The 26,841-nt window shown below is 38.1% G+C and overlaps 1 protein-coding gene across 2 annotated transcripts; it reads right to left on the reverse strand.

The window, feature by feature from the left end:
* Positions 1–1,163: 1,163 nt before the first annotated feature.
* On the reverse strand, positions 1,164–14,398 carry LOC132039766 (putative E3 ubiquitin-protein ligase LIN-1). Of its 2 annotated transcripts, XM_059430283.1 has the most exons (15): positions 13,678–14,398; positions 12,637–12,867; positions 12,470–12,555; positions 11,319–12,392; positions 11,062–11,206; positions 10,727–10,981; positions 10,325–10,631; positions 10,003–10,127; positions 9,809–9,925; positions 9,339–9,470; positions 9,141–9,263; positions 2,095–2,205; positions 1,873–2,019; positions 1,437–1,682; positions 1,164–1,358 (listed from the first exon to the last, which is right to left on the reverse strand). In XM_059430283.1, the coding sequence occupies exons 1-15, from the start codon at positions 14,395–14,397 to the stop codon at positions 1,341–1,343; spliced, it is 3,837 nt and encodes a 1,278-aa protein (XP_059286266.1). In that variant the 5' UTR covers position 14,398; the 3' UTR covers positions 1,164–1,340. The 2 variants fall into 2 exon arrangements, with proteins under 2 accessions (XP_059286266.1, XP_059286267.1); XM_059430284.1 differs by lacking the exons at positions 9,141–9,263; positions 9,339–9,470 and having other exon boundaries at positions 11,274–12,392.
* Positions 14,399–26,841: the final 12,443 nt, after the last annotated feature.

A 26,841-nucleotide genomic window follows, 5' to 3' on the forward strand; every position in this document is an offset into this window, starting at 1 on the left:
TCTTGCGGCCAATCATCTCGAAAGCTTTTTGAGGCCATTTGTAACTTCTTGTTATCAATGATGACCAATAAATCTGACTTCCCGTCCAAAGTAACATGTTTGTTGCTGCCTCATTAAAAACCTTGCCAGAAAAATCATTTCTTTGTTTTCAGGGATAAAAACTGGACGAAGGGAAAAAAAAGTGTAGCACGTGTTTTCTAAGTCCTCCGGATAACTTTGTAATCTTCCCTTGCTTCCGAACTCATTTCTTGCTGGGATCCACTTTCCTTTTGCTCCTGCAATAAATGTAGAAATTTCCTCAGAAAAAAAACATTCACAGAATCAAAAATTACCTCGAATGATTTTGACTTGCGACCATTTGGTACGAATTTCTTTCCCTGTAATCTTATATGGTTAAACAATCCCTTGCTCATTCCTTCTGCTCACTTCATCTATCGATTATTCCTCCATCTTCACTGTAAGTGTTTTTTTTTTTTTTTTGAAGCCATAAATCCGCCTTGCCTATGCCACTACCGGACATTCCATTCTTCGAAACTTTTTGCCGGGACGAACTCTACTCCCTCCGGCATTTGAAGTTCTAACCGTCTGAGTGAAGCTGCGATCACGACATTTGTATCTTGAATCCAAGGCTGTTCCAGAAGAATTGCCACTATAAGGGTAAAGGAAAGCTGCAGTTTTAATGGGCAGCTTCACTTCACAGAATTGTTTTGACATTTAAAGTACTTCCTCCTTTCCATTTAAATACTTGGCATTTTTAGACCTTAGTATCTTCTACGTTTGCTCTCACCTTACTATGCAGAGCCTTTGTGACAATTGGTAGGTTGTGATCAAGCCTTTGCAGAAGTAGATAACTAATTTCATCACCTTTGTCGTGATCAGCAAACCCTTACTGGTATTTGAGCTATTGCTGGTTTAATATCGATAGTGGAATGTTACAATTCTCTTATATTGGGAAAAACTGAATACATGTTCTCTTATAGTTTTCCTAGGTTGTGCACAATATCTTAGTGTAGGTAACATCATCACATGAAAGTTGAGTTACGGGGATTAAGCTTATTTTAGTACAGTAATGAACTTGTTCTGAAGATCCACGCGGTTTGACTTTAATATTGATAATCTTTCGGCTGTCCGGATTTCCTATTGACAAACTTAACAACAGAAAGTTGAGATCAAGCCCAAGAGTTTATTGATGTAATGAATTCAACTATGTACAAATTTTAGTAACATTGTTGATATGGGGTATGGACATTTCCATTGCTTATTTCTTGAAAAGAATGTTGATAAATATTTTCTGATCTCCATCGATCAACTCTAAAACCAGCTAATTACACCATCTTACTTCAACCCAGCCTCCAAGCCTACAGAAAACCAGAATGTATTTTAGTGAAGGATGACTATAAGATACTGATTCAAGAGAAAAAAGAGCAGAAGTCTACCTGAATTCTGCCATCAGATGTTCCAATAACCAAAGTCTCTTCATTAGCATCAAGAGCCATGCAAATAACTTTACCATTTGTACCAGTTTGTAGTGCTTCCACTCTATCATGTTTCTTTCTACACCAGGCTTCCACAATCCCTCCTTTCCCCCCTAAATAGATCAGCTCTGAACTGATGGCCATTGCGCGGATTTCTAACGTGGATTGCAATGATCCAACCATACTGTAATTTGCAGTATTCCATATCTTTTTTACCAAAAAAGAAAAGATTAATGAGTATATTTAAATGTTAATGTAATAAAAATGTTCAATAGTAATGACTATTTTGGAGAAAATGCATGGTCATTATTGTGAAGAAGCATGATGCATCTAATGCAGAGATTAAAAACTAAATTGGTGAATAACTGTCTATCATGTGCTTGTCCATACACAATACCTTCACAGCTGCTCCATCCAAGGAAGTACCAGCTGAAAATAATAGTCCATCATGAACTTGTAGGGCATAAATGGGACTTGATTTCCCTAATAATTTTCTTGAGCCGCTTTGAATTGAATTAATTGTTCCGGTTGGCAAATCAATATCCTATAATTGAACAAAAACTATGTATCAATACTAGGTATCTTTCTCATAGTAAATCTCAAAGGCAAAATCTTTTACCTGAATGCTGTTATCAAGACATCCACAATAGAGTTTTCCTTTAACAAGAGTCGAGCATTTTGCATATTTCTGTTGATTTAAAAGTTTGGTTGATCCATTCCATAAATGCACCTGATTTTGGAATACAAGATACAGTTGAATTAACAACCTCCACTGATTCTTAGGCTTCATACAGATTAAACTCACTAGTCTCTGGACACGTGTGTCCCATGGTAGGTAGTACATACAATGTAAATCATATTATTAAAACAGGAATGTAATCATGAGGAACAAAAATTTAAAAGTAGAAAGTATAAACTCGGCATCAATTGTTTGAAATCCATAACAATGTAATATTAATGTCAAAAGGATGGATAGTAACATCCGAAACCAATCCAAGTTTTAATTGTAAAAGGCTCATAACTTAACTATTACTGAAACCTAGAAAAACAATAAGGATAACTAATGAACGCTACTTCGGAAATTGACAAACATTCTCTGTTATTGCAATTACATACAGTAATTCCCATTATCTTGATCACACCAATATTCTTAGCTGACCCTTTTTATTTTCTACAGTTATATATCCTTCAATAAATTAGAATATATTAGTGGTATTCAACAGCAAAAAAAAAAAAAACAACAACAACAACAAATGAATTAGCAAGGAAATAGTCAAACCAAATACGACCAGTCTAATATTTTCAAATTTGTCTAAGAGAATAAAACAAAGATATGTTCGTCTGTTTGTCCCATGTCCTCGACAAAATATATTGAATAACTCCCCAGCTATTTCGGGTTAAGAAGATGTCAAAGCGCATTTATCTAGCGTCAACATTTTCTAGGTTATTCCGCTTAGCACCACTGGTAGATTTATCTTCTTTACTGACAGAATCCAACATTTCCTTCTCAATCCTTAAACTATCAAATTTTTTAGGGGAAATAATGGTATTCTTTGTTTGAGACTGGGATAAAGATATCTTCTTGTTTTGCCCCTCTTTCTGTTGATTCTGTTTAAGGTGTTCCTCCTTCTTATCCATAGACGCAGCTAAGGAGAAGATTTTCAATGAAAATATCAACAAGGATGAATGGAATGACGACTCTACTACTGAAGAAGAGGAAGTTTCAGAAGTATCATCTAGTGAAGAGGAAGATCAGGAGGATCAAGACTTTGATATCCAGGATTAAGAGATGGAGAATATGCAGAAAGAATGGGAAACTATTTCCAAACTAGGAGATCCATCACCAAGAGGCATAAAAAAAAACTAAAAATGAGAGGAGAATTAGAGAATCACCTATCACAAGGAGTCAAAGGAAGAAATCACAAAATGCCTCTTCCAGCAATCTTAATGATTAGTGCTCTAATCTGGAATATAAGCGGCATGAAGTCCCAAGCGGCTACTGAAAGGTTAAACTTCCTTATTACTCAATACAAAATCTCCTTTTTAGCTGTACAAGAACCTTTCATTAAGGAGGACAAAATTATTAGTTTCAAAATTAAGCTCAATATGATTGATTGTTTTGCCAATAGTAGTAACAAAATCTGGCTTTTTTGGAACTCTTCTATTACTTGTAATGTATTTGCCAATGAAGATCAGATGGTTAACTGTAAGATTATGGACAATAAAGCCGGGAAAGAATTTTATATCTCAGTGGTCTATGCTAAGTCAAGGTCCTCTGGAAGGGAAGACTTATGGAAGTACATGCGAGTTTTTGCAACCACTTTAAACTCTCCATGGGCAGTTTGTGGTGACTTTAATAGAATTCTCAATGGTGATGAAAAACTGGGAGGGCTTGCATTCCTTTCATTGAATGCATAAATGATTGTGGTCTGTCTGATATGGGATATTCTGGAAGCAAATATACATGGTGCAATGAAAGAAAGGAACAGGATATCATATGGAAGAGGTTGGATAGGGTCCTGGCTAATGAGGAATGGGAAGAATGTTTCTCCAAAACCTCCATACTACATTTGGCTAGATATAGCTCTGATCACTGTCCCTTATTGATTAATATGATGACTGATGAGATGAATGCTATAAGATACTTCAAATTTCTAAATTTTTGGGCCGAACAGGAGGATTTTCTTAATATTGTGAAAGAGCAGTGGGAGGATGATATTTCTGGTAATATATTCTGGAAACTCCAACAGAAATTGAAAAGAACTAGCAAAGCCCTGGGTGAATGGTCTAGATCTAAAATAGGTGAAATCTTTGAACATGTCACAATCATGGAAGATCAAGTTAAATCCCTTGAAGATCAATACTCTTACACAATGGATCAATCTGACAGGATGGCTTTGAACAAAGCTAAAGCTGAGCTGATAAGACACCATAAAATGGTTGATTCATTTTGGAGACAAAAGGCCAACCTTAAACGGCATCTTGAAGGAGATGAAAATACAAAATACTTCAACAATATTGTTAGAGGCAGGAGGAAATATCTTAAGATTGAAAGAATCAAAGTGGACGATGACTGGATTGATAATGAGGAGCAGATTGCTGAGGCTGCAGTCCAATTCTATCAACAACTCTTCACTCAGGACCAATACTACATTGATCTGCAGGTGCTAGATAATATCCCTACTTTAATTGATTCTAATGATAATGATCTTTTATTGCAAGAAATTACTCTAGAAGAGGTGAAAAATGCAGTCTTTAACTCTGATCCCAACAGTTCACCAGGCCCTGATGGTTTTACTGATTGTCTTTTTCAAAAAGCATGGGACATAGTAGGACCAGACTTATTTGAAATGGTTAAAGCTGTTTTTGCTGGTATTCCTATACCTAAATTATTTACTTCTACTTGTTTGATTTTAGTTCCTAAGGTTGATGCCCCCCAATCTTTCTCTGAATTTAGGCCTATCAGCCTTAGTAACGTGTCTCAAAAAATTGTATCCAAAGTCATCAATGAGAGACTTGCTAGAGTTATCCCCAAAATAATTTCTCAAGACCAATCTGGTTTTGTTAAAGGTAGATCAATAGGAGAGAATGTTCTGTTAGCACAAGAGATTATTCATGATATCAAGAAGCCTAACAAAGGAGGAAATATTGCTATCAAACTAGACATGAATAAAGCTTATGATAGGCTATCCTGGCAACTTCTCTGTGCTGTAATGAGGAAAATGGGTTTTTCTGAGAGTTGGATTCATATTATTTGGAACCTGATTTCTAACATGTGGTATTCAATTACTATTAATGGAAGGAGAAATGGTTTTTTCAAGTCCCAAAGGGGAGTTAAACAAGGTGATCCCATTTCTCCTTATTTGTTCATTATTGCTGCTGAAGCTTTAACTAGGAACTTGAACATGATGTACCAAGATCCTAGATTCATTGGTTTCTATATGATAAAAGAAGGCCCCCAGATTAATCATTTATCCTATGCTGATGACCTTCTCATTTTCTGTTCAGGTAAGACTTACACCCTAAATCTTATTATGAAATGCTTGACTGAGTATGAATCCAACTCTGGACAGAAGATTAATAGAAATAAACGTTGTTTCCTGACTGATAATTCTATGTCTTCTAAAAGGAGAAATATTGTTGCTAGATGCCTTAATTTTCAAAGAAAAGAGTTTCCAATTACCTATCTTGGTTGCCCCTATTTGTAGGAAGAAAAAGAATTTCTTACTTTGCTGACATTGTTTCTAAGAAAAAGAATTTCTTACTTTACTGATTTCTTGCTTCTAATTTTTTATGGGCTAACATTGATGGTAAGCAGAAGTACCATTGGGCTAAATGGGAAACATTATGTCATCCTACTTTGGAAGGGGGTATAGGCATTAGACCACTCCATGAGATCACTAATAATTTTGGAGCCAAGTTATGGTGGACCTTCAGGACCAAACAGTCCCTTTGGACTGATTTCCTTAAAGGAAAATATTGTAGAAGGATACACCCTATGGCTAGAAAATTCAACTACAACCAATCACAAAACTGGAGGAGACTTATGAAAATCAGAGACGGAGTTGATCACCATATCCTATGGAAGGTCAATAAAGAAGACTCTAACTTTTGGTGGGACAACTTGTCTGGAAAAGGTAAGCTATCTATCTATGGCAATGCATCAACTTCTATTAAAATTCATGTTTCATCCTTTATTGATGCAGGAAGGTGGAACACTATCAAACTTTTCCAGCATCTTCCTATACAGATGGTTCAACATATTATAAAGATTATGATCCATTCTCCTGAGCACCAAGATCAACCTATTTGGATGCCATCCTCAGATGGAAATTTCAGCTGCAGTTTAGCCTGGGAGATTATCAGGACTCATCAGGTTCAATCCTTAGTGAGTAAAATGATTTGGCACAAATATGAACCATTCAAGTTATCTTTTTTCCTCTGGAGACTTCTGAAACACAAGATTCCAATAGATAAAAGTATTTTGAAATTTGGGATTGCTATACCATCCAAATGTTCATGTTGCCACTCTGATTTCAAACAAGAAGAAGCTGAACATCTTTTTGTGAATAGCGACATTGGTAGAACTGTTTGGAGACATTTCAATAACAGAATGGGTTTCCTTAATGGGGCCACTACCATTAGACAGATGATGCTTAGATGGTGGACTATAGAAGGAAAAACTCCTATTGTGAAAATGGTTTTACAAATTCTGCTTGCTATTATTGTTTGGCAAATTTGGAAAGCTAGATGCAGCAGTAGGTTCGATAACAAGATAATGACCACCATTAACATCATAAACAACACCTACAACAGTTCATCATGATTGCCCACAAAAATTTCAAACAAATTCCCTCTTTTCTGCAATGTAATCACATATGGGATCTCATTCAAAATGCCAGACCTACTATGACCCTGACTACTGTTAAATGGTCACCTCATGCCTTGGAATTTGTCAAACTAAACACTGATGGAAGTTCTAAAGGGAATCCTGGTCCAAGTGGTGGTGGAGGAATCATTAGAAACTCACAAGGAAAATTGATAAAAGCTTGCAGTGCACATCTTGGCTTAGAAACCAATAACTTCGCTGAAACAGTGGCTTTGCAAATAGGGATTGACTGGTGCCTTGAATATCGTTGGAAGAAGGTCGAAATTGAGAGTGACTCCCAATTACTTATAGATTGGATCTTGAATAAATATCCTCCCCCTTGGAACCTATATGATGCTATTCAAGATATAAAGAGAAGACTGAACCTCCTGGACATATTCACAATTCAACACTGCTATAGAGAGGGGAATAAAGTTGCAGATATTCTGGCTAATCATGCTACACAGATTAGGGGTACATCTTGGTTTGACAATCCCCAGCAACTTCCTGAAGGAGCTAGGGGAGAGCTTAATTTGGATAGGATGCAATATCCCTCTATCAGATTGAAAGAATCCAGAAATACTTTCTCCATTGATAGGAACTTGGATAGAATTTTTTCCTTTGATGTTCCTTGATATGTACATAGTTTTTAGGGGAGATATATAACCCCTCTGCACATAATATTTTTGAGAGCTAAATTGAAATCCTACTTCTTGTACAAATGGAGCCTGTTCCATTTAGTAGGTTGAGGCGACTTATCTCCTCTTTTTTGTGTACTGAATTGTTTGATCTATGGAATACATCCACTCATATTGAGATGGAATGGAAAAAAAAAAAAAAAAAGGAAAGCGTGTTTATCTCTACAAGAAGGGTGCGTTCCGAGGTGCGAAGTGGAAGAGAAAGGATGTAACAATTGGGGTTTTGAATAAAACGACCTTTTGATTTTTTATTTTTTTTTGTTTTCATATTGAGTACAATAAGTACTTATTCTTTCAATAAGTGCTTATTTTAAAAAAGTGAGGAGTTTGACCAGGCTTTTGGGAGAAAATAAGTGCTTTTAGGGAGTAGCAGAAGCAGCTTTTCAGAAGCTAAAAAAAATAGCTTTTGCCCAAAAGCACTTTTTTGAAAAGTACTTTTGAGAAAAATACACATAGAAGCACTTTTTAAAAGCTTGGCCAAACACTAATTGCTGCTCAAAAGTACTTTTTAAATTAATTGGCCAAACACAAACTGCTTTTAGCCAAAAGTACTTTTTTGAAAAGTACTTTTTAAAATAAGCTGTTTTTAGAAGTTTGGCCAAACAGGCTATTAATCTCTGGTTGCCTCATATACTCTTTTTCTATAAGTTCTTCAAAAAGCTAAAAAAAAATGTCAAGAGAGAGTATTTTTGTTGCATAAGAGAGAACAAAAATACACTAAACAACAAAGAACTTTAATTTCAAATATGCAGATTTTTTCAAGATCTCATATATAGCTTTACTTTAACAATCGTGGAAAAAAGAATCGTGTTAGTTATAAGAGAACAAAAAGTTCATCAAAAATTTAAATTTAATATTACAAAAGAAAAAAAAAAGAGACCTGTTTGAAGACAAAAACAGACTTCTTAAATGGATTTATCATGAGAGCTTGAGGACTCTTCACTATTGTTATTGCTTTTAGTATTCTTTGCATTATTGTAGTCTGAAAAAATGAATATATAGGAGGAACTTTGAAAACGAAAAGTTTGTCTTTTCAATTTTTTCATGTCTTGAAAGAGCACATAAATAAATATTAATGTATCTATTAAAGAAACAATTATGGGGAAGAGGAAAAGTTGATGAATTGTATTTAGAGACTTTGTAGGCTATTAAAAATAAGATAAAAGAAAAAATAGATACATGAATTTCAACATTGTAACTCCCCATCGAAGAGCCACGTTGAGACTTTTATCATTAAATTAAAAAGCAAGCAACTAAGTACATCAACTAACATAATATATTATGAATGTACTTTAATCTTATCTAGTATTATTTATTATTATAAAAAAATTTCAAGGTCAATCAACTTTTGTGGGCTTTTTCGTAATTCAACTTTTGGCTTGGAGTCTTCCCAGTTTTAATATATTATTATTATTATTATGATGATGATATGATATGATATGATGATTATCAACGTTCAGCAATATTTCTGCTATAAAACTAGTCCCACTCAAAGAAGGGGAAAGTGTTTTTTGTTTTAAGCTGATTTTATGTTAATCAATCAATGTGTGTGAAGTGAACATTCTTTTTTTTATACTTAAAAGACCACGGAGAACTGACCTTAATGCCAGCTCCCTGAGGAATGAAGCATGACAAGCTATTTGAAACCAGTAGGTTATTGACATGATCCTTCATTTCATGAATTTCTTCACATTCTATTCCTTGATCCTGGATGGACCATACCTACAAGTGACAGTATACCCGGGTTTAGCGAGATAAACCATATAATTTACGACTCTTAAGGGATGTATATCTTACCCTCACAGTTCTATCAAGTGAACCACTGTACAACTTTTCTGCTGATTGTAGAACCACCAGGCTTGTCACTGCTTTCATATGATCTCGGATTTCTTGGAGGAGGTGTAAACTTTTAGCTTTTACTGTCCATACCTTCAAGAATAAGGAAAATTTCCACCAAACTCAACCTTGCAAGCTTTTGTTCTACAATTGCACTGGTAACACTGAACTTGACCAAGGTCCTTTTATCTAAACATTGTTCTAATAACAGTACTCATGATATGATGGGGCAGACTAAGACCACTCTTAATATATAATACATCTGATCTCTTATTTTCCTTTAGCATAGCTAAAAGGTTATTGTGCACAACTTATTTACCAGTGATAAAAGACATAGTAATTGATTTTCTATTTTACAAGGCAGGAAAAATCTAGCATATTGAACCAATGAAGCGAGTTTATCTGAAAATAGCATAAATTAGATGCCAAACCTTTATAGTTCCATCTGTATGACTGGAAAAAACTTTATTTCTGAAGCACACATTTGAAGAGACTTCACCGTTAATGCTGCAATCCACCAGCGCAATTTCCTTATGATTCCACATATCCTGATGCCAGTAAAATTTGAACGATTAGGGTGGTTAATATTGTTGGAAACTAATGTTGGGACATACCAGAAACTTACAGCACTAGATTCTCGCTCTTCTGAGAAAAGGTTAAAAATTTCAACAGCCATGGTGGATGATTTCTTTAGTTCTCTCAAGCCTTTAAGTATATCCTTCACATAGTTTGTTAGATAATGCAGTCCTTCTGAAATTCACCATATGATAAATGAGAATATTCTTCAATAACAAACATTATGTCTTAGATATAATACCACGACCAACTAAAGCACATTAACATGTCAAAGATACATCATGTATAGACAAATAATTCCATATCAACTTGACTGATAACTAAACATATTCATTCATAATTAAATGTCTGATATGGAATGTCTCACATACCAGGCTCACGAATAAAGCTCCTCAGTGCAAGCAAGCAAAGTGCTTTAGTCTCTGTGTCCCTGGAAGACTTAAATATTGATACAAACTGCTTGAGTAAGCATACTCTTGCTGCTCCTCTAATTCCAGTGTCTGGAAGAATGGTCAGCATGTATACCAGCCAAGTAGCAGACACAAGACATGCAGAAAATAAATCAGCTGATTTACTCTTCAGGCCCTCCGCTAAAGCCTCAAATAGTAATCCGAATTCATAGCTGACCAGAGAAAATGCCATTTTCCTCTCCCAGTCCTTAGCAGCTTCCTCTTCTTCCTATAATGGGTTTTAGAGGATTGAAGTTTAGTATTTTGCATTCTGGTATCATGATTTAAGAATGCTACTGCATCATTTATAGGAATGAAGCTGACCGTTGTTTCTTGACTATCATTATTCAGATATCGAATATCATTTTTTGCCACATTACTATCTGACCGGTGAAGTCCTGCACGTTTAAGTAGAAACTCCCTGATAAGAGGTTTACCAGAATAGGAAAACCTTCCTTGGAGCGCTAAAAGTGTCTCAGCAGCACGTATTTGAGAGTCGGGATAATCTGAATTTCTGAGACACATAATTAGGACATCCACAGCTTCCTCTCTGTAGATGCTCATTTTCCTTGGTTCTGCCTGCAGTTCAAGAATTTCACATGAGATGTGAATGTGAAACATAGAGAGCTTGGTTGAGGATGATAACATAAGGGTCGTACAAGCAGATCAAGTTGAAGAAGTAGGCCAGCCACAACAGGACACTGATTAGGGAGAGCTGTCTGTAAGTATATGAGGAGGCTGTGCATTGAGCTATAGGTACCTTCATTCTTAATGATGTGCAACACTTGCTCATTAAATGTCCTTCTGCAGAAATAATATAGTCAGTGAAATGATTTGAAGTTGGGATTTCATGTAGGTAAGAGTTATATACCTGTTTAACTGGACCAGTTCATATAGGAATTGGATAATCTCAAACCTATCTGCATCGTTCGACTCAACGAAGCTCCCTAACAGGTGAGTTAATTCAGCTTTATCTGCTATCATATTCCTGCATCGTCCATCAAGTTGCATGCTTCTCAACAAAATAAACACAGCTGAAAGTTGTTCTTCGACTAATTCAGCTTCCAAGCTGCCTAATATAGCCTCAACTACTTTTTCCGAAGTCACCCTCTTGACAATTTTGGAAGCTCTTTCGTCCTCTGTGTTTCTAAGAACATGTCCTAGAAGAAGCACTGCACATGCTTTCGGCTTCATAAACATGCTAACCAAGTCTTCCTCCCTACTGATGACAACTTTTAGAAGAGAATCCAGCAATTCCATTTCTGCAAGATTTCCAATGAATGGCCTCAAGAGATAGATCAGAACAACAGCTTCCAGTAAGCCCTTGTGGAAAAGAGCAACAATGAATTCTACATCAGTGTCAACTCTGGTCAGTGTTTGGATGACACCATTATCTCTTGAGCCCAACTCAGAGAGGAGAAATATTGTTGCTATCAGAACATGGGGATCAACAGAATTGGAAAGGATCTCTACAAAGCCATTGATAACTGGAGGTTTTGAGAGAATTGTCTGAATATCAACCATCTGACCTTCTCTCCAGAACTTCTCAATTTTAAGAACTGCCATTTCAGACTCTCTCAGAATCTCTGATGTACAGAGGTTGGTTATTGCACGGCGAAGCTCACTGATAGTGCAATCTGAAGAACTACGAGGAGCTGGTGGTTGATATTCAGCCTCACACCTATTCAGTTTCGTTTGAACAGGAGCTGAATTTTGGTCCTGTTCCTGCCAGCTTGCAATGAGGCGCTTGAGTACATAATTTGTTTTTGGTAGTTGAGTATTATGTAGCTTCTGCCGTGTTATTGGACAAGTGGTGTTTCCCCTCTCCAGCCATTCTAGAATTGCCTTTCTTTCGTATGTCTGACCAGTCTCAAGAGTCACTGGATCTTCAAGTACATTTGTAGTTATGGGACAAACAAAATCCTTTGGAGGTGTATTCTTTCCACTGGATTTCATATTATCATAGTCTTCCATCGAAGGATAAGGATGGCTGATATAGCAATAAAGTCATATAACTATTATGTCCAGAAAATGTCAAATTCTAGCAAGTGCTTTCTTTATACGTACCAGCTAGATTCTCCCAAAATGGGCTGCTTTTCGTTTAGATACTGCCTCTGCCTTGTGGTGAGCAGTGCCATTCTTTTGTTCATATCCTAAAAGACACAAGGATCACTTTAATAACTAAAACAACCTGTATAGGTATATCAGTCTTAGTCATTGTTATTATCGGTTACCTCTTTGGATGCTGTGGAATAACGATCATTGGAATCATCACTTGAACAAGGCTCGTGGTCTGAATCAAAATTGGAATTTCCTAAAGGCTTTGATTTTGTTGATGATCTTTGGCTTGTAAGAACTTTCAGGGAAACTCTCTCAGGATAAAATGAGGGAAACTTGGACAAATTTTTGCTACTCTTATTTAATTTGAACGACTTGTCTCCTTCAGCAGAATCAGTCCATATTGGCTGCACGGAAATATGCAAGAATAATGAGTCATAGAAAGCTAAAGTATATGCAACTTATCAGAATGGACTCGTAGAATATTTCCATTTACTGAAAAGCGTCAAAAATAATATTTAATATTTCTAATTTGTTCAAGAAATTCAGATTTTGAGAGGCATATATTACTAGTAAGTTCTTTGGCAATAGAATCTAAAAACAGAAGAGGCCAAATACCAGGTAACCTAAGTCTTTGATCTAGCAGGTTCGATACTGACTTTTAAGCGTTTTGAGATTGTCCTACCATATTGAACAATTCAATTTCAATTTACATTCATTTTTCGGGATTGACAAAGTCAATAAAATGAACTATCATGCACAACCAAGGAAATGCAGACAGAATGGACTTTTATTTTAATGAAATATATAATTGAATAAATGTTAGTGCAGTACAGACAAAGAAGCTTTTTGTGTAAATTAATTAAGAGGGAAAAAAAATTCATAGCCATATGCTCAGTTAGAGAAATTGATGAACTCAAAACAAAAGTTAGATTTAGGACTCAATTTGTCAACTCAAAAATCACAGCCCTTAAATGCTCACAACCAAAAGCTTACTACAGTAGAAAAAAGAAAGCTATGCTGTAACTTGATACTCCACTATCAGAAAAAAATGAAATCTGGAGAGATACTAGAGTTAGTAATGTTTCTCTAATTCACAAGAATTGATTTGCTTTCTGAAGTCAAAACCTAAGCAGCAACACATGAAGAAAATATAATGTATTTAGCAAAACTAAATTAAGGTAGAATTCTTAATAATAATAATAGTAAAGCATTACATTATACCGTCCATTTTTCAGTCCAAATTCTTCATTGATCATCTCCTCATCCTTGCTAAACTCAAAAGAGTCACTTTTTTCATTCCTTTGTAGTACAATTAGAGATGGCGGATCAATAAGCCTGTCCCCATTTTTAGCTTGCAAAACCTCTTTAAAATATCCAGCAAAAACCCTACAATTCTCATCGAGAATTTCTTCATACTCTCTCTCCAATTCTTTCAACTCAGAAGCTTGCTCTACACTCATAGATGACAATGATATACTACAAGACATAATTTTTGACCTTTGATCATTATACCACTGAACAATGGGAATGAGATGAATGAGAAACAACTCTTCAAAAACAATAGGTGCAATTTCCAGTCTTGCAATGGAAGGATCAATGTAAAACACATCAAGAAGACTAAGAGCAGCATCTACAGGTCTGCGTAGAAGAGTATAAACTAGAGATAATAAAAAAGAAGAAAATTGGTTTTCAGATAAAGAAAGAAGGGTCTTTTCAGCTAGTCTGAGAGAGGTAGATTTGATCGAAGAACTGGACGTGGAAACTGCATTTTCTATAGTTTCAACTTCAAGATTGAGGGGTCCAAGATCCATTTCTTTACAGGATTGAAGAAACACTGAGAAAAGGCGATGACGGAGTTCAGACTGCAGAAGAGTTTCCGACAGGAACACGGTGGTGTGGCGGAGGATGTTGTCTGAAGGGCTGGAGGTAGCCATTATCGGGAGATCAGTGTTGAAATTCAAGATAGTGGAAATGTCACTCTTTGACTTTGCCAAAAGTAGGGCGGCTATTTTACTTTGTAAGATGACAAATGTAACAATAAGTAGACATTCTTCGTACTTCAAAGTCAAGTGAAAGAAACATGTTTTGCCGTCTTGCCGGCTCGAGTTTTTGACCAAGGTATATCACAGTATTTTTTAAGGGGAAAGGGCTAGTATTGGTCTAAAACTATTCAAAACGAAATAATTTAGCATAAGCAATATAATAACAAAAAGAAGAAACCAAGTATTATAAAGACTTTCCATTTTAACCAAAAAAAAAAAAATGGTGATCTGTACCGACTCGTTTGGTCGTTATTGCTTTTTCGATGCTTTTGATCCTTTCCCGAGCTTATTTAGCTCACATTTGACCCGAGGGGTCCGTTGACACGCTTTCCGAGGTCTTTAGATATGATTTGGGTGATTTTGTGGGAAATTTGGGCTTAAAGCAAAAAAGGGTTGACCTAAAGTTGACTTTTGGGTAAACGGACCTTTATCGGCAATCCGTAGATTCCGAGAGGTCCGAATGATCTTTTAGAACTCATGTGTATATTCGGTTCGGTTCCCAATGCACTCGGGTGCATTTTGAGACTTGGGTTGGGAAGTTAGTTTTGAGGTATCGGGGGTTGACTCGGTCAACGAGACTTCCGTTGGGAATTCCGAGGCCACGAGTGCGTTCGTAGCGTGTTTTTATGTATGTCTGCATATATGATTTGTGAGCAGATGGTCTTGGGTGATAGTCGAAATTTCGGGTTGAATTTATGGTATTTGGGGGAATTCTATTGTATGGTGCCCGCTATGGCGGCACCAGGACCACGGTAGCGGTACCACAGAAGCGGTAGCCCTGCCACTATAGTGGCCACATGGAATTGGTAAGGACTGCTGAAGCGGTATAGTGGGCAATGAAGTCGGTGACGGGCAGTTAGATTCATTAAATTAGTGTTAAAAGCCCTAAGTCCCTCATTCATTATCATTCCGAAAGTAGAGCTATTGCGAGCATTTCAAGGCATTTCTTGGGGGAAAATCATTGTCTTCTATCTTCATTGTTATTTCATATTCTATTAATCACCTTAGGAATCCACTTAATCATGCTAGTTTCATTAAGAGCTTGAAAATTAAAAGAGGGTTCAATGGGTTCTCCGTTCTAGGCTATTAAATCTTAATTTATTGATTGGGTTAGCTTCATTAAGCATGGAATTGGTGATTAGAATCTACTATGCATGATTCCTTCCTAATTAGTGGCTAATTTATGGATTGGAAGTTAGGGTTCATACTCAAATTTGGGGTTTTTGCCAAGAATCCAAATTTAAGTGAATTGTTAGTTCTCCTAGCTTATAATTGATGGGAATTGATCACCTAGAACATTAATTTCATGTTGAGACCCATAGATTCCTCATTCCATCTTTCTAGTTCATAAACCCCATTCCATAGGTTGGGATTTGGATCTTGAATAGAAGTAAAGTTTGAATGATGTTTCTTCTTGATTCTAATTTCATGAATCGGATATCTATAGACTTCTATTATCTCGAGGCTCAAAGGAAGGGAAAGACTAAGGTTTGATTATTGGAGACTTTGTTGTTCGGCTCTCTAGGTAGGTTATGGTTTACCTTATGGTGAGACTTCGATTAGCGAAGCGTATGTTTAGATGATATTGTCGGATAATCCATGTAAACCTTCGCTTATGAAGTTGGATTGGATATTGTCTTAGGTTGGGCCTTATTGTATGATTTGGGGGCTAGCCACCCCGTTGTGCTGATTGACTTATCTTGTTCTATTTACTTATTAGCTCGTTGCCACATTGAGACATTAGGTAACTGTGACTGGTGATATATTATGACTATGATATCCTCGAGCAAAAGTGTTATATCCCGTGTTTTTGCACATTCGGAAATTTGGACATAATTGTGATTTGTAAGAAATAAGGCCACATTTGGATCTTACTAGTACGAATATGTCGGCTATGGAGACATTGGTGCGGAATTATCGAGGAAGGTTAAGGATAAAATCGGAATTTTGAAAGTTGGTTTCATGAATTACAAAAAAATATGGCCAACAATTGGGTTCAAAAAAAAAATAAGAAAAGAGGCCCAAATGGTGGAGGTGGCCGGCCAACCTAGCCCAAGTCCATGGAAATTTAATCCATGTGATTAATATGTATAAAAGGGGCTAGTCTTCAAGAAATTTCAAGAAACACAAAGCAAAAACTAGAACAAAAAAAGAAAGAAGCAATCGGCCAAGAGGAAAAAAAAAAAAAAAAAAATTCTTGGAGCCTCAATCTTTGATGCAAAAATCTTGTCCTTCTTGAATTCTTAACAAGTTTAAGACGCTCTTCGACGTGGTATAATTAGTTTGGTGAAAGAACCACGTTTGCGGCAAGTTGGAATTTCAAGAAAGAGGTAAGAATTCTATTCTTTTATGTCATGGAAGATGTGTGTATATTATAATGATTAGAATTGAATGAGAACTATGGAAATTGTGATGTGTGGTCGCATGGCCGTGTGTGTGTGTGAAGGGGATGTGGCCGTGAGCCATGTTGGATGAAGGGAGAAATGAATTAATTTTCACTTAGTTGTTAGTTGTGTTGTTGTGATGTTTGCGATGAAAAGAAAGGTTTAATGAACCAAGTTGGTGTTGAAGTGGGTTATATGTTGTTATGAGAATTTTATGTGATTTTTATATAGTTTTTATATAATGATGAAAGTAAGATCTTAGATGTGAATTATGATTATGAATTGTGAAATTGGAAGATGGAAAAATGTTATGAATATCCATGTTGAAGATTAGAGGTTTTGGATAGAATATGGAATTGGTGGAAATACTTGAATTCGTGAATATTGTTCGGAAAGTCATTGAAATATGTTTGAATAACCTTGAGATAGCAAGTGAATATGAGAATAATGATATTAGTTGGATATTGTGAAGTTGGAATGGAATTTGTTGCCTTATGTAGGGAAGAAGACTATTTATCTTATAGCGTGTTTTGTGACGATTATTGATATTCTTGGTATTGTTGTGTTGTGGTTGTTGATATTTTGGGCCGAGACGAGTCTCGGGGATGTGGAATTTATAGGGGAAATCTTTGCCGAAATTTCGGTAGACAAGTATGGATTTAAGTTGAATTCATAAAAGCTTGAAACTCACATTTGGTAACAATGACCATTTGTAGATTCTTGACGAAACGGGAATCGAAATTGGACGAGCGTAAAGCTTAATTAAGGTATGTAAAGCTATTCCTTTCCTTCTCTTGGCATGTCCTAGGTGTGCTAGGTTCGGGTTTGAGCCCTGCGGGTTATTCTGTTCATAGAAATCCAAGTCTGAATTTGAGTACTATTCATTCAGTGTGACTGAATTAGGATCTTTATATCTTGTTGGAAAATGCTCAAACATCTATAACTTACATAAATGTAATTGAATTGCCTTGAAACTTTCATAAATGACTCCATTAAATTTAGCGTATGTAATTTGCGTGCGCCACCTCCGTTGACCGGAGCGGGCCCACTATTCCCGAATCCCCTCCTATCATTTTATTTGACTTATTTCTGTACCATAATTGAAGAAAAACCTTTGGCCATTGTCCCAACTACTAAGCGATAGTTGTTTAACTACCTCATTAAGTTCTATAATATATTTTGTGATGTTCCTAATATGATTATGTTGCGGTTCTCTAAGAATGGCTCTCACGAAATACTCGTAACTTCCTCGCACTAAGTCAGGTTGACTCAAAACTTGTTTCTGGGCTTTTAGGTGTCAGTAAGTAAACGTGAGTTCGATTTTTTTTCCAAAACCACTCCGAAGGGAGTGCGATACCTTATTATATAAGACTCTTCAAACCACTCCGAAGGGGGGTGCGAGATTTTACTATTTCATTCCACCTACGACTTATGTCTACATTCCACAACGCTATTATTAGTATTATTATTATTATTATTATGCCCGAAGGGCTAGGATTAGTATTATGTCACGAGTGGCATGCCGAAAGGGGCCGGGGTAGCCGTATGTCATGAGTGGCATGCCGAAGGGGCTAGGAATATTATGTCGGGGCCGAGCATGTCCGAAGGGGCCGGGATAGACGTATGTTGGACCGGCGTGCCGAAAAGGGCCATCATGTTATTTCGGGACCGGCATGCCGGGGCCGGGGATAAACGTATGTCGGGACCGGCACGCCCGAAGGGATTATCATCATTATTATCATTATTATCGTTGTTGTTATCATTATTATTACTATTATTATTATTATTAGGCCGGAAGCGGCCGTCCGAAGGGACTATTTTATTTGGACATTAAATTCATACTGGGTATCCTAACTTTGCTTACTGTTGTACTTTTCTGATTCATGTTTCCGTGATGCTTTACATATTCAGTACATATTCCGTACTAACCCCCTTTCTTCGGGGGCTGCGTTTCATGCCCGCAGGTCCAGAGGCGCGACTCGGCGATCCAGCTTATTAGGGGACCAAAGATCGGGAGTCGGACGACCTCTCTTGTTTCGGAGGGCGTCCCCGTTTTGGTATAGTTTCATATATTGTGCGAGGTCATACTACGTAGAAGTACGCGAACAGCGTGGGAGTTATGGTTACTGTTTGGCCTTGTCGGCCATTATTTTGTTGTACAGAAATGGCAGAGGCCTTTTTGGCTCGCCTTGTTCTATGCCGTATATATATACAACATGTTTGGGGATGCTTTGAGCTACGTGTTAATTTTGGTATTTCATTTACAATTTTTAATTTGAAAGAAAAAAAAAATTGAGTTAACGTTTAAGGGTTCGCTCGACTCTGATGAGAGTCGGGTGCCCATCATGCCCTGACAGAAATTGGGGCGTGACAAAGTGGTATCAGAGCAGGTCAGTCCTCGGCATGTTCGCAGATGGTGTCTAGTAGAGTCTTGTTTATCGGTGTGTTGTGCACCACATCTATAAACAGGAGGCTACGAGACATTGATAGGGTGTCATTCATTCTTTCATGGTGCGCATCGTGCGTATAGAGCTGTGTTGTATATAAACTCCCTAATTTAATAACCTTGTGTGCTTTCAGTGATGACTAAGAAGGGTAAAGCGACGGCAGCCCAGAAGGGCAAAGCAGTTGGGGATGAGGTAGTCAGCCAAGCCCCCAGGTCTACTAGAGCTCGGACATACGCTGGAATACGCATCCAGCCCCAAAGTCCTCCCACCTCCCCATCTCCGGAGGAGCTAAGAGGGGCCCCTGATCCAGCCCCAGCTCCAGCACCAGCATCAGTATCTCCGGTCTCTCAGTCAGATACCCGGCGTCGGAGTGTGTATACGTTTGCTAACTCAAACACTTGCCACCTGTGCAGCCGGACAAATGGGATAGGAGTCACGAGTATCCGGATAGCTAGCGCTAGGGCACGAGATTTTCTTACATTAAATCCCCCGAATTTAAGGGCACGGACCCTAATGCGTCGGGAGTTCGTAGATGGTATGCGACGTACTTTAAATGTGATGCGGGCATCGGCCAGAATCGTGAGTTAGCCACTTATAGGCTACAGGGCATAGCAATTAATTGGTATCAGTCTTGGAGATTATCGAGGGGTAGTGATGCCCTTCCGCCGACTTGGCGGGAATTCTCAGATGCCTTTTTACGCCACTATATGCCACCCGAATTGAAGCGGTGCAAGGGTTGATAAGTTTCTTAACTTGCGACGGGGTGACGTTAGAGAATATAGTGTGGAGTTCGATTCCTTAGCCGATATGCCCCTACTATTGTGCGGGAATTGGAAGATAGAGTTCACCGATATGTAATAGGATTGGAGTCGGAGTTGCGGGAGATTTGTATGCCGGGGCAATGCAGCCTGGTATAGATATAGCTCGTATCCAAGCTTATGCTCAGGGGGGCAGAGGATCGTAAGCGCCAACGAGAGGCTACTTCGGAACAGGGTGGTAGTCAGCCCAAGAGGGCCAGGACAGAAGGTCGGAGTAAGGGTTCCACTAGCGAGAGCAGACCCCAGTATAGTGCACCTTCACAGTTTCGTGGACCTCAGCGGGGTAGAGAGACTTTCCCTCGGCAGGGACAGAGTTCTTCCTATGCGTCGGGTCCTCAGCAGCAGGCGGGGTCGGGGCAAGAGGTGATGCCCCCTCCTCGATGTGCGACTTGCGGGAGGCGTCATGTAGGACGATACCGACGGGATGTGTGTTATACTTGTCACGACCCAGCCCCGTGGGCCGCGACTGGCGTCCTAATTGGACACCCAGACAGACTGTCATACCCAATCATCACAATCCGTTTTAGATCAGATATCATATTCATTATGACAAACAGAATAAGGTAATTGCCAACTCAAGCGGTCACACTTACAGATTATCATATCATGGTCGGAAAAAATGGCGGAATATACATCGCCGAACATACACATATGCAAACATATGGGCCATTAAGGCCATTACAACAAAAAGGGACCGCTTTGAGATGCAAGTTTCAAACCAAACAAACACGTAAAGGACCCTCGACCCACATAGATGACTACGAGCTCTCTGCGACTCGAACAAAACATATGACGGACGAGGCCCCGCCGTACCCCAAATAGTCCAAATATACATAAGAATATACATAACAAAGATATATACCAAAATGTAAGCTCCGGATCAAAGGGAGCAATCCAAAATAGTAGGAAGTGTGGCCTACAGTGGAGGGTCACCAACGTCTGTACCTGCGGGCATGAAACGCGCCGAAGGAGGTCGGACGAAAGAGGTACTGAGTATGTAAAGCATAGAGTACAGAAATCCAAACCACAAGCAAAATAAAAATACGGAGAGAAAATATCGGATTAATACAATAAAATCTGTACTGAAGACATATGTACATAATGCAAATCAAAATCATGCATAACGCTCAGGAATGTGGTCACCACCCCGACGCTGGTGCCACAACACAGCATACTCCAGAAGGTTTCATATCTCCGGACATCTCCGAATATATCACATCATATCATCATACAAATCGTATCATAAGCCATATCACAAAGATAACTCCGTAAATGTAACCGGCCCATGGCGAGGTCTCGAAACCGTAACACAAAGATACTACCGAATTAACATAAGGCGCACGATCACAAAACCGGCCCGGGAACCGGTGAACGAGGTCATAATAAGGCACGAGCAGAGTCGTGAGCAACTAATGCAATTTATATATCAAGACGCCTTTTGAAACTTGACAATGTCATATGCTAACTCTTTAGTCGAATAATTCAAACAATCGGTCAGTACGGGTTCGTTTTATAAAAGTACTTCCAATATAGTATCTATGATTCAAAAATAGTATTTAGAATATCGTGATAGTCGAAACATTATTTTGTGATAGCCAAATTCATAAACAAAAGTGTTTTGCCGTCGTTATACAAACAATAACAATAATAGAGCAAACAAGGTAATCTCGATGCTCGCGGGCCCGCCTTGGGTCAAATCGAGGTGCGGGCACAAATTCCGGCATATAGGGTATATGGGATCACACATGGAGGATCTGAAGCGATTTGACTACATTTGAATAACTCTCGGGCATTTAATCACTTTTCAAACAAAAGGAGAATTTTAAGGTTCAATTCAATTGAATGAATAGTGCTCAATTTCTAATTCGGATTTCAAGGAACAGAATTGCCCTCGGGGCTACGATATCGACCTAGTATACCTAAGACATGCCAAAAGAAGGAACGGGTAGCCTTACATACCTTAAATGCGTCTTACGCTCGCCCAAGACTCAAGTCCCGTTTCGCTCAGAATCTGCAAATGGTCAAGGTTGCCAATTAGGAATTGTAAGGCTTAAGAATTCATTTAACTTCATTTTTGCCTACCGAAATTTCGGCAGCATTTCCCCTATATATATAACACCCCCGAGACTTAGCTCGGCTCAACAACGTCCACCACAACAACCCACAATATCACAAACACCATGAATTATGGTAAAATCATTCTAACGCCAATATTCTTCCTTTCTACATAAATCGACAACTTTCATTTGAACTCCACAATATCAAACAAATATCAACATTATCATATTCATTCGCTTATTGAAGATTATTCAAACACAATCCAATAATATTCCAAGCAATATACATAAATTCAAATAATCCGCCTCTTTCCATATTCTATCCAAACTCCCACGAATGCAACAAAGCTTCCAAGTCACATTGTTTTCCTTTCAAACTCATTGACAACAATCGTAAGTCACATTTATAATCTTAATTCCATACTCATATAAGAATTATATAAAATTCACATGATTTCTCATAATTACATACAAGCCCTTCCAACGCCCTTTCAAGTCACTAAGCCTTTATTTGCATCACAAGGGCCACGACAACACAACTAACAAACTAAATAAACTTGAATTCATTTTTCTTCCTCACCTACATGGCTCACGGCCACATACCATCACACACACCCTCACGGCTGCACACACATACATCACTACTACACAATTCTCATCTTATTCCAATCGTTATAACATTCATGCAAATTCCATAACACAAAAGTGACAAAAGCCTTACCTTTTCTTAAAATTCCGCTTTGCCGCAAACGTCGCTCTTTTGCCAAACTAATTGTATCACGTCGGAGAGCGTCTTGCATACACTACGAATACGAGAAGAGCAAGATTTTTAAGTTGAAAGCCAAGCTAAGAAAATTATTTGTTGTTGGGAAAGGGGGGTTCGGCCGAAGGGGTCTTTGAGGTGCTCCTTGAAATTTTTTTTTTTCTTGAACATTCTAAGGCTAGGCATGGATATATATCTTGATTAAATGGTCACATGAAGTTCACATGACCATTTAAAATGGGGCTTGGGCCAAGGCCTATGGCCGGCCACCCCTCAACTTGGGCTTCAAATTTTTGTTCAATTTTTCTTGGCCCAATTCATTAAAACTCTCGTTTTGTAATTTCCGAAACAAATTTCCAAAATTCCAAATTTTCCCTCGGCCTTCTCCGACGCCTTACACCAATAATTTTCCCATAGAACAACATAAACCTATTAACTAAAATCAAAAGATTGACTTATAACATACAAGTCACAATTATCTCAAAATTTTCCGAATATGCGAAAACACGGGATATAACAATACTTGTGGGGATCCGAGGCACTATGCTAGAGATTGCCCACAAAGGGTTAGCAGTACTATTCCTGGGAATTCGGTAGCAGTGTCGTCACCCTCAGTAAGAGCCCCTGAGACGGAACCCCAAACTTCTTCCGGTCGAGGTAGGGGCGGAGGTAGAGCACCTAGTTCCAATGCAGGACCACATCGTATCTATGCACTAGGTGGGAGACCGTGTCCCGAGGCACCGCAGATGCACCACCTGTGTAATCTAAATTCCGTAGTTGATTGTCTTAATCAATGAATGATTTATACGTGCCGTCCACCTAAAGAACCTTCCCCAACATACTTGTAAGACCTATAAGGCTAATTTAACATTCGAGGATGAATGTTTTAAAGGGGGGGAGGATGTTATATCCCGTGTTTTTGCACATTCGGAAATTTGGACATAATTGTGATTTGTAAGAAATAAGGCCACATTTGGATCTTACTAGTACGAATATGTCGGCTATGGAGACATTGGTGCGGAATTATCGAGGAAGGTTAAGGATAAAATCAGAATTTTGGAAGTTGGTTTCATGAATTACAAAAAAATATGGCCAACAATTGGGTTAAAAAAAATAAAAAAAAAAGAGGCCCAAATGGTGGAGGTGGCCGGCCAACCTAGCCCAAGTCCATGGAAATTTAATCCATGTGATTAATATGTATAAAAGGGGCTAGTCTTCAAGAAATTTCAAGAAACACAAAGCAAAAACTAGAACAAAAAAAGAAAGAAGCAATCGGCCAAGAGGAAAAAAAAAAAAAAAAAGAAAAAAAAATTCTTGGAGCCTCAATCTTTGATGCAAAAATCTTGTCCTTCTTGAATTCTTAACAAGTTCAAGACGCTCTTCGACGTGGTATAATTAGTTTGGTGAAAGAACCACGTTTGCGGCAAGTTGGAATTTCAAGAAAGAGGTAAGAATTCTATTCTTTTATGTCATGGAAGATGTGTGTATATTATAATGATTAGAATTGAATGAGAACTATGGAAATTGTGATGTGTGGTCGCATGGCCGTGTGTGTGTGTGAAGGGGATGTGGCCGTGAGCCATGTTGGATGAAGGGAGAAATGAATTAATTTTCACTTAGTTGTTAGTTGTGTTGTTGTGATGTTTGCGATGAAAAGAAAGGTTTAATGAACCAAGTTGGTGTTGAAGTGGGTTATATGTTGTTATGAGAAATTTATGTGATTTTTATATAGTTTTTATATAATGATGAAAGTAAGATCTTAGATGTGAATTATGATTATGAATTGTGAAATTGGAAGATGGAAAAATGTTATGAATATCCATGTTGAAGATTAGAGGTTTTGGATAGAATATGGAATTGGTGGAAATACTTGAATTCGTGAATATTGTTCGGAAAGTCATTGAAATATGTTTGAATAACCTTGAGTAGCAAGTGAATATGAGAATAATGATATTAGTTGGATATTGTGAAGTTGGAATGGAATTTGTTGCCTTATGTAGAAAAGAAGACTATTTATCTTATAGCGTGTTTTGTGACGATTATTGATATTCTTGGTATTGTTGTGTTGTGGTTGTTGATATTTTGGGCCGAGACGAGTCTCGGGGATGTGGAATTTATAGGGGAAATGCTGCCGAAATTTCGGTAGACAAGTATGGATTTAAGTTGAATTCATAAAAGCTTGAAACTCACATTTGGTAACAATGACCATTTGTAGATTCTTGATGAAACGGGAATCGAAATTGGACGAGCGTAAAGCTTAATTAAGGTATGTAAAGCTATTCCTTTCCTTCTCTTGGCATGTCCTAGGTGTGCTAGGTTCGGGTTTGAGCCCTGGGGGTTATTCTGTTCATAGAAATCCAAGTCTGAATTTGAGTACTATTCATTCAGTGTGACTGAATTAGGATCTTTATATCTTGTTGGAAAATGCTCAAACATCTATAACTTACATAAATGTAATTGAATTGCCTTGAAACTTTCATAAATGACTCCATTAAATTTAGCGTATGTAATTTGCGTGCGCCACCTCCGTTGACCGTGAGCGGGCCCACTATTCCCGAATCCCCTCCTATCATTTTATTTTACTTATTTCGTACCATAATTGAAGAAAACCTTTGGCCATTGTCCCAACTACTAAGCGATAGTTGTTTAACTACCTCATTAAGTTCTATAATATATTTTGTGATGTTCCTAATATGATTATCGCTGCGATTCTCTAAGAATGGCTCCTGAAATACTCGTAACTTCCTCACACTAAGTCAGGTTGACTCGAAACTTGTTTCTGGGCTTTTAGGTGTCAGTAAGTAAACGTGAGTTCGATTTTTTTTTTCCAAAACCACTCCGAAGGGAGTGCGATACCTTATTATATAAGACTCTTCAAACCACTCCGAAGGGGGTGCGAGATTTTACTATTTCATTCCACCTACGACTTATGTCTACATTCCACAACGCTATTATTAGTATTATTATTATTATTATTATTATTATTATGCCCGAAGGGGCTAGGATTAGTATTATGTCACGAGTGGCATGCCCGAAGGGGCCAGGGTAACCGTATGTCACGAGTGGCATGCCCGAAGGGGCTAGGAATATTATGTCGGGGCCAGCATGTCCGAAGGGGCCAGGATAGACGTATGTTGGACCGGCATGCCCGAAGGGGCCATCATGTTATTTCGGGACCGGCATGCCCGAAGGGGCCAGGATAAACGTATGTCGGGACCGGCACACCCGAAGGGGATTATCATCATTATTATCATTATTATCGTTGTTGTTATCATTATTATTACTATTATTATTATTATTAGGCCGGAAGCGGCCGTCCGAAGGGACTATTTTATTTGGACATTAAATTCATACTGGGTATCCTAACTTTGCTTACTGTTGTACTTTTCTGATTCATGCTTCCGTGATGCTTTACATATTCAGTACATATTCCGTACTGACCCCCTTTCTTCGGGGGCTGCGTTTCATGCCCGCAGGTCCAGAGGCGCGACTCGGCGATCCAGCTTATTAGGGGGACCAAAGACGGGAGTCGACGGCTTCTCTTGTTTCGGAGGTAATGTCCGTTTTGGTATAGTTTCATATATTGTGCAGGTCATACTGAGAAGTCGCGAACGAGCGTGGGAGTTATGGTTACTGTTTGGCCTTATCGGCCATTATTTTGTTGTACAGAAATGGCAGAGGCCTTTTTGGCTCGCCTTGTTCTATGCCATATATATATACAACATGTTTGGGGATGCTTTGAGCTACGTGTTAATTTTGGTATTTCATTTACTATTTTTAATTTGAAAGAAAAAAAAAATTTGAGTTAACGTTTAAGGGTTCGCTCGACTCTGATGAGAGTCGGGTGCCCATCATGCCCTGACAGAA

Source organism: Lycium ferocissimum, chromosome 12, assembly GCF_029784015.1.
Source record: "Lycium ferocissimum isolate CSIRO_LF1 chromosome 12, AGI_CSIRO_Lferr_CH_V1, whole genome shotgun sequence".
Classification (NCBI taxonomy): domain Eukaryota; kingdom Viridiplantae; phylum Streptophyta; class Magnoliopsida; order Solanales; family Solanaceae; genus Lycium; species Lycium ferocissimum.

Excerpts from the sequence above, each read along its gene's own strand:
- LOC132039766 (XM_059430283.1), bottom strand. The coding sequence starts at position 14,397 with ATGGCTACCTCCAGCCCTTCAGACAACATCCTCCGCCACACCACCGTG. Across the intron at positions 9,926-10,002 it reads AAGAGCGAGAATCTAGTGCT|GATATGTGGAATCATAAGGA; the intron begins GTAAGTTTCTGG and ends TACTGGCATCAG. Across the intron at positions 2,020-2,094 it reads GTCTTGATAACAGCATTCAG|GATATTGATTTGCCAACCGG; the intron begins GTAAAAGATTTT and ends GTTCAATTATAG.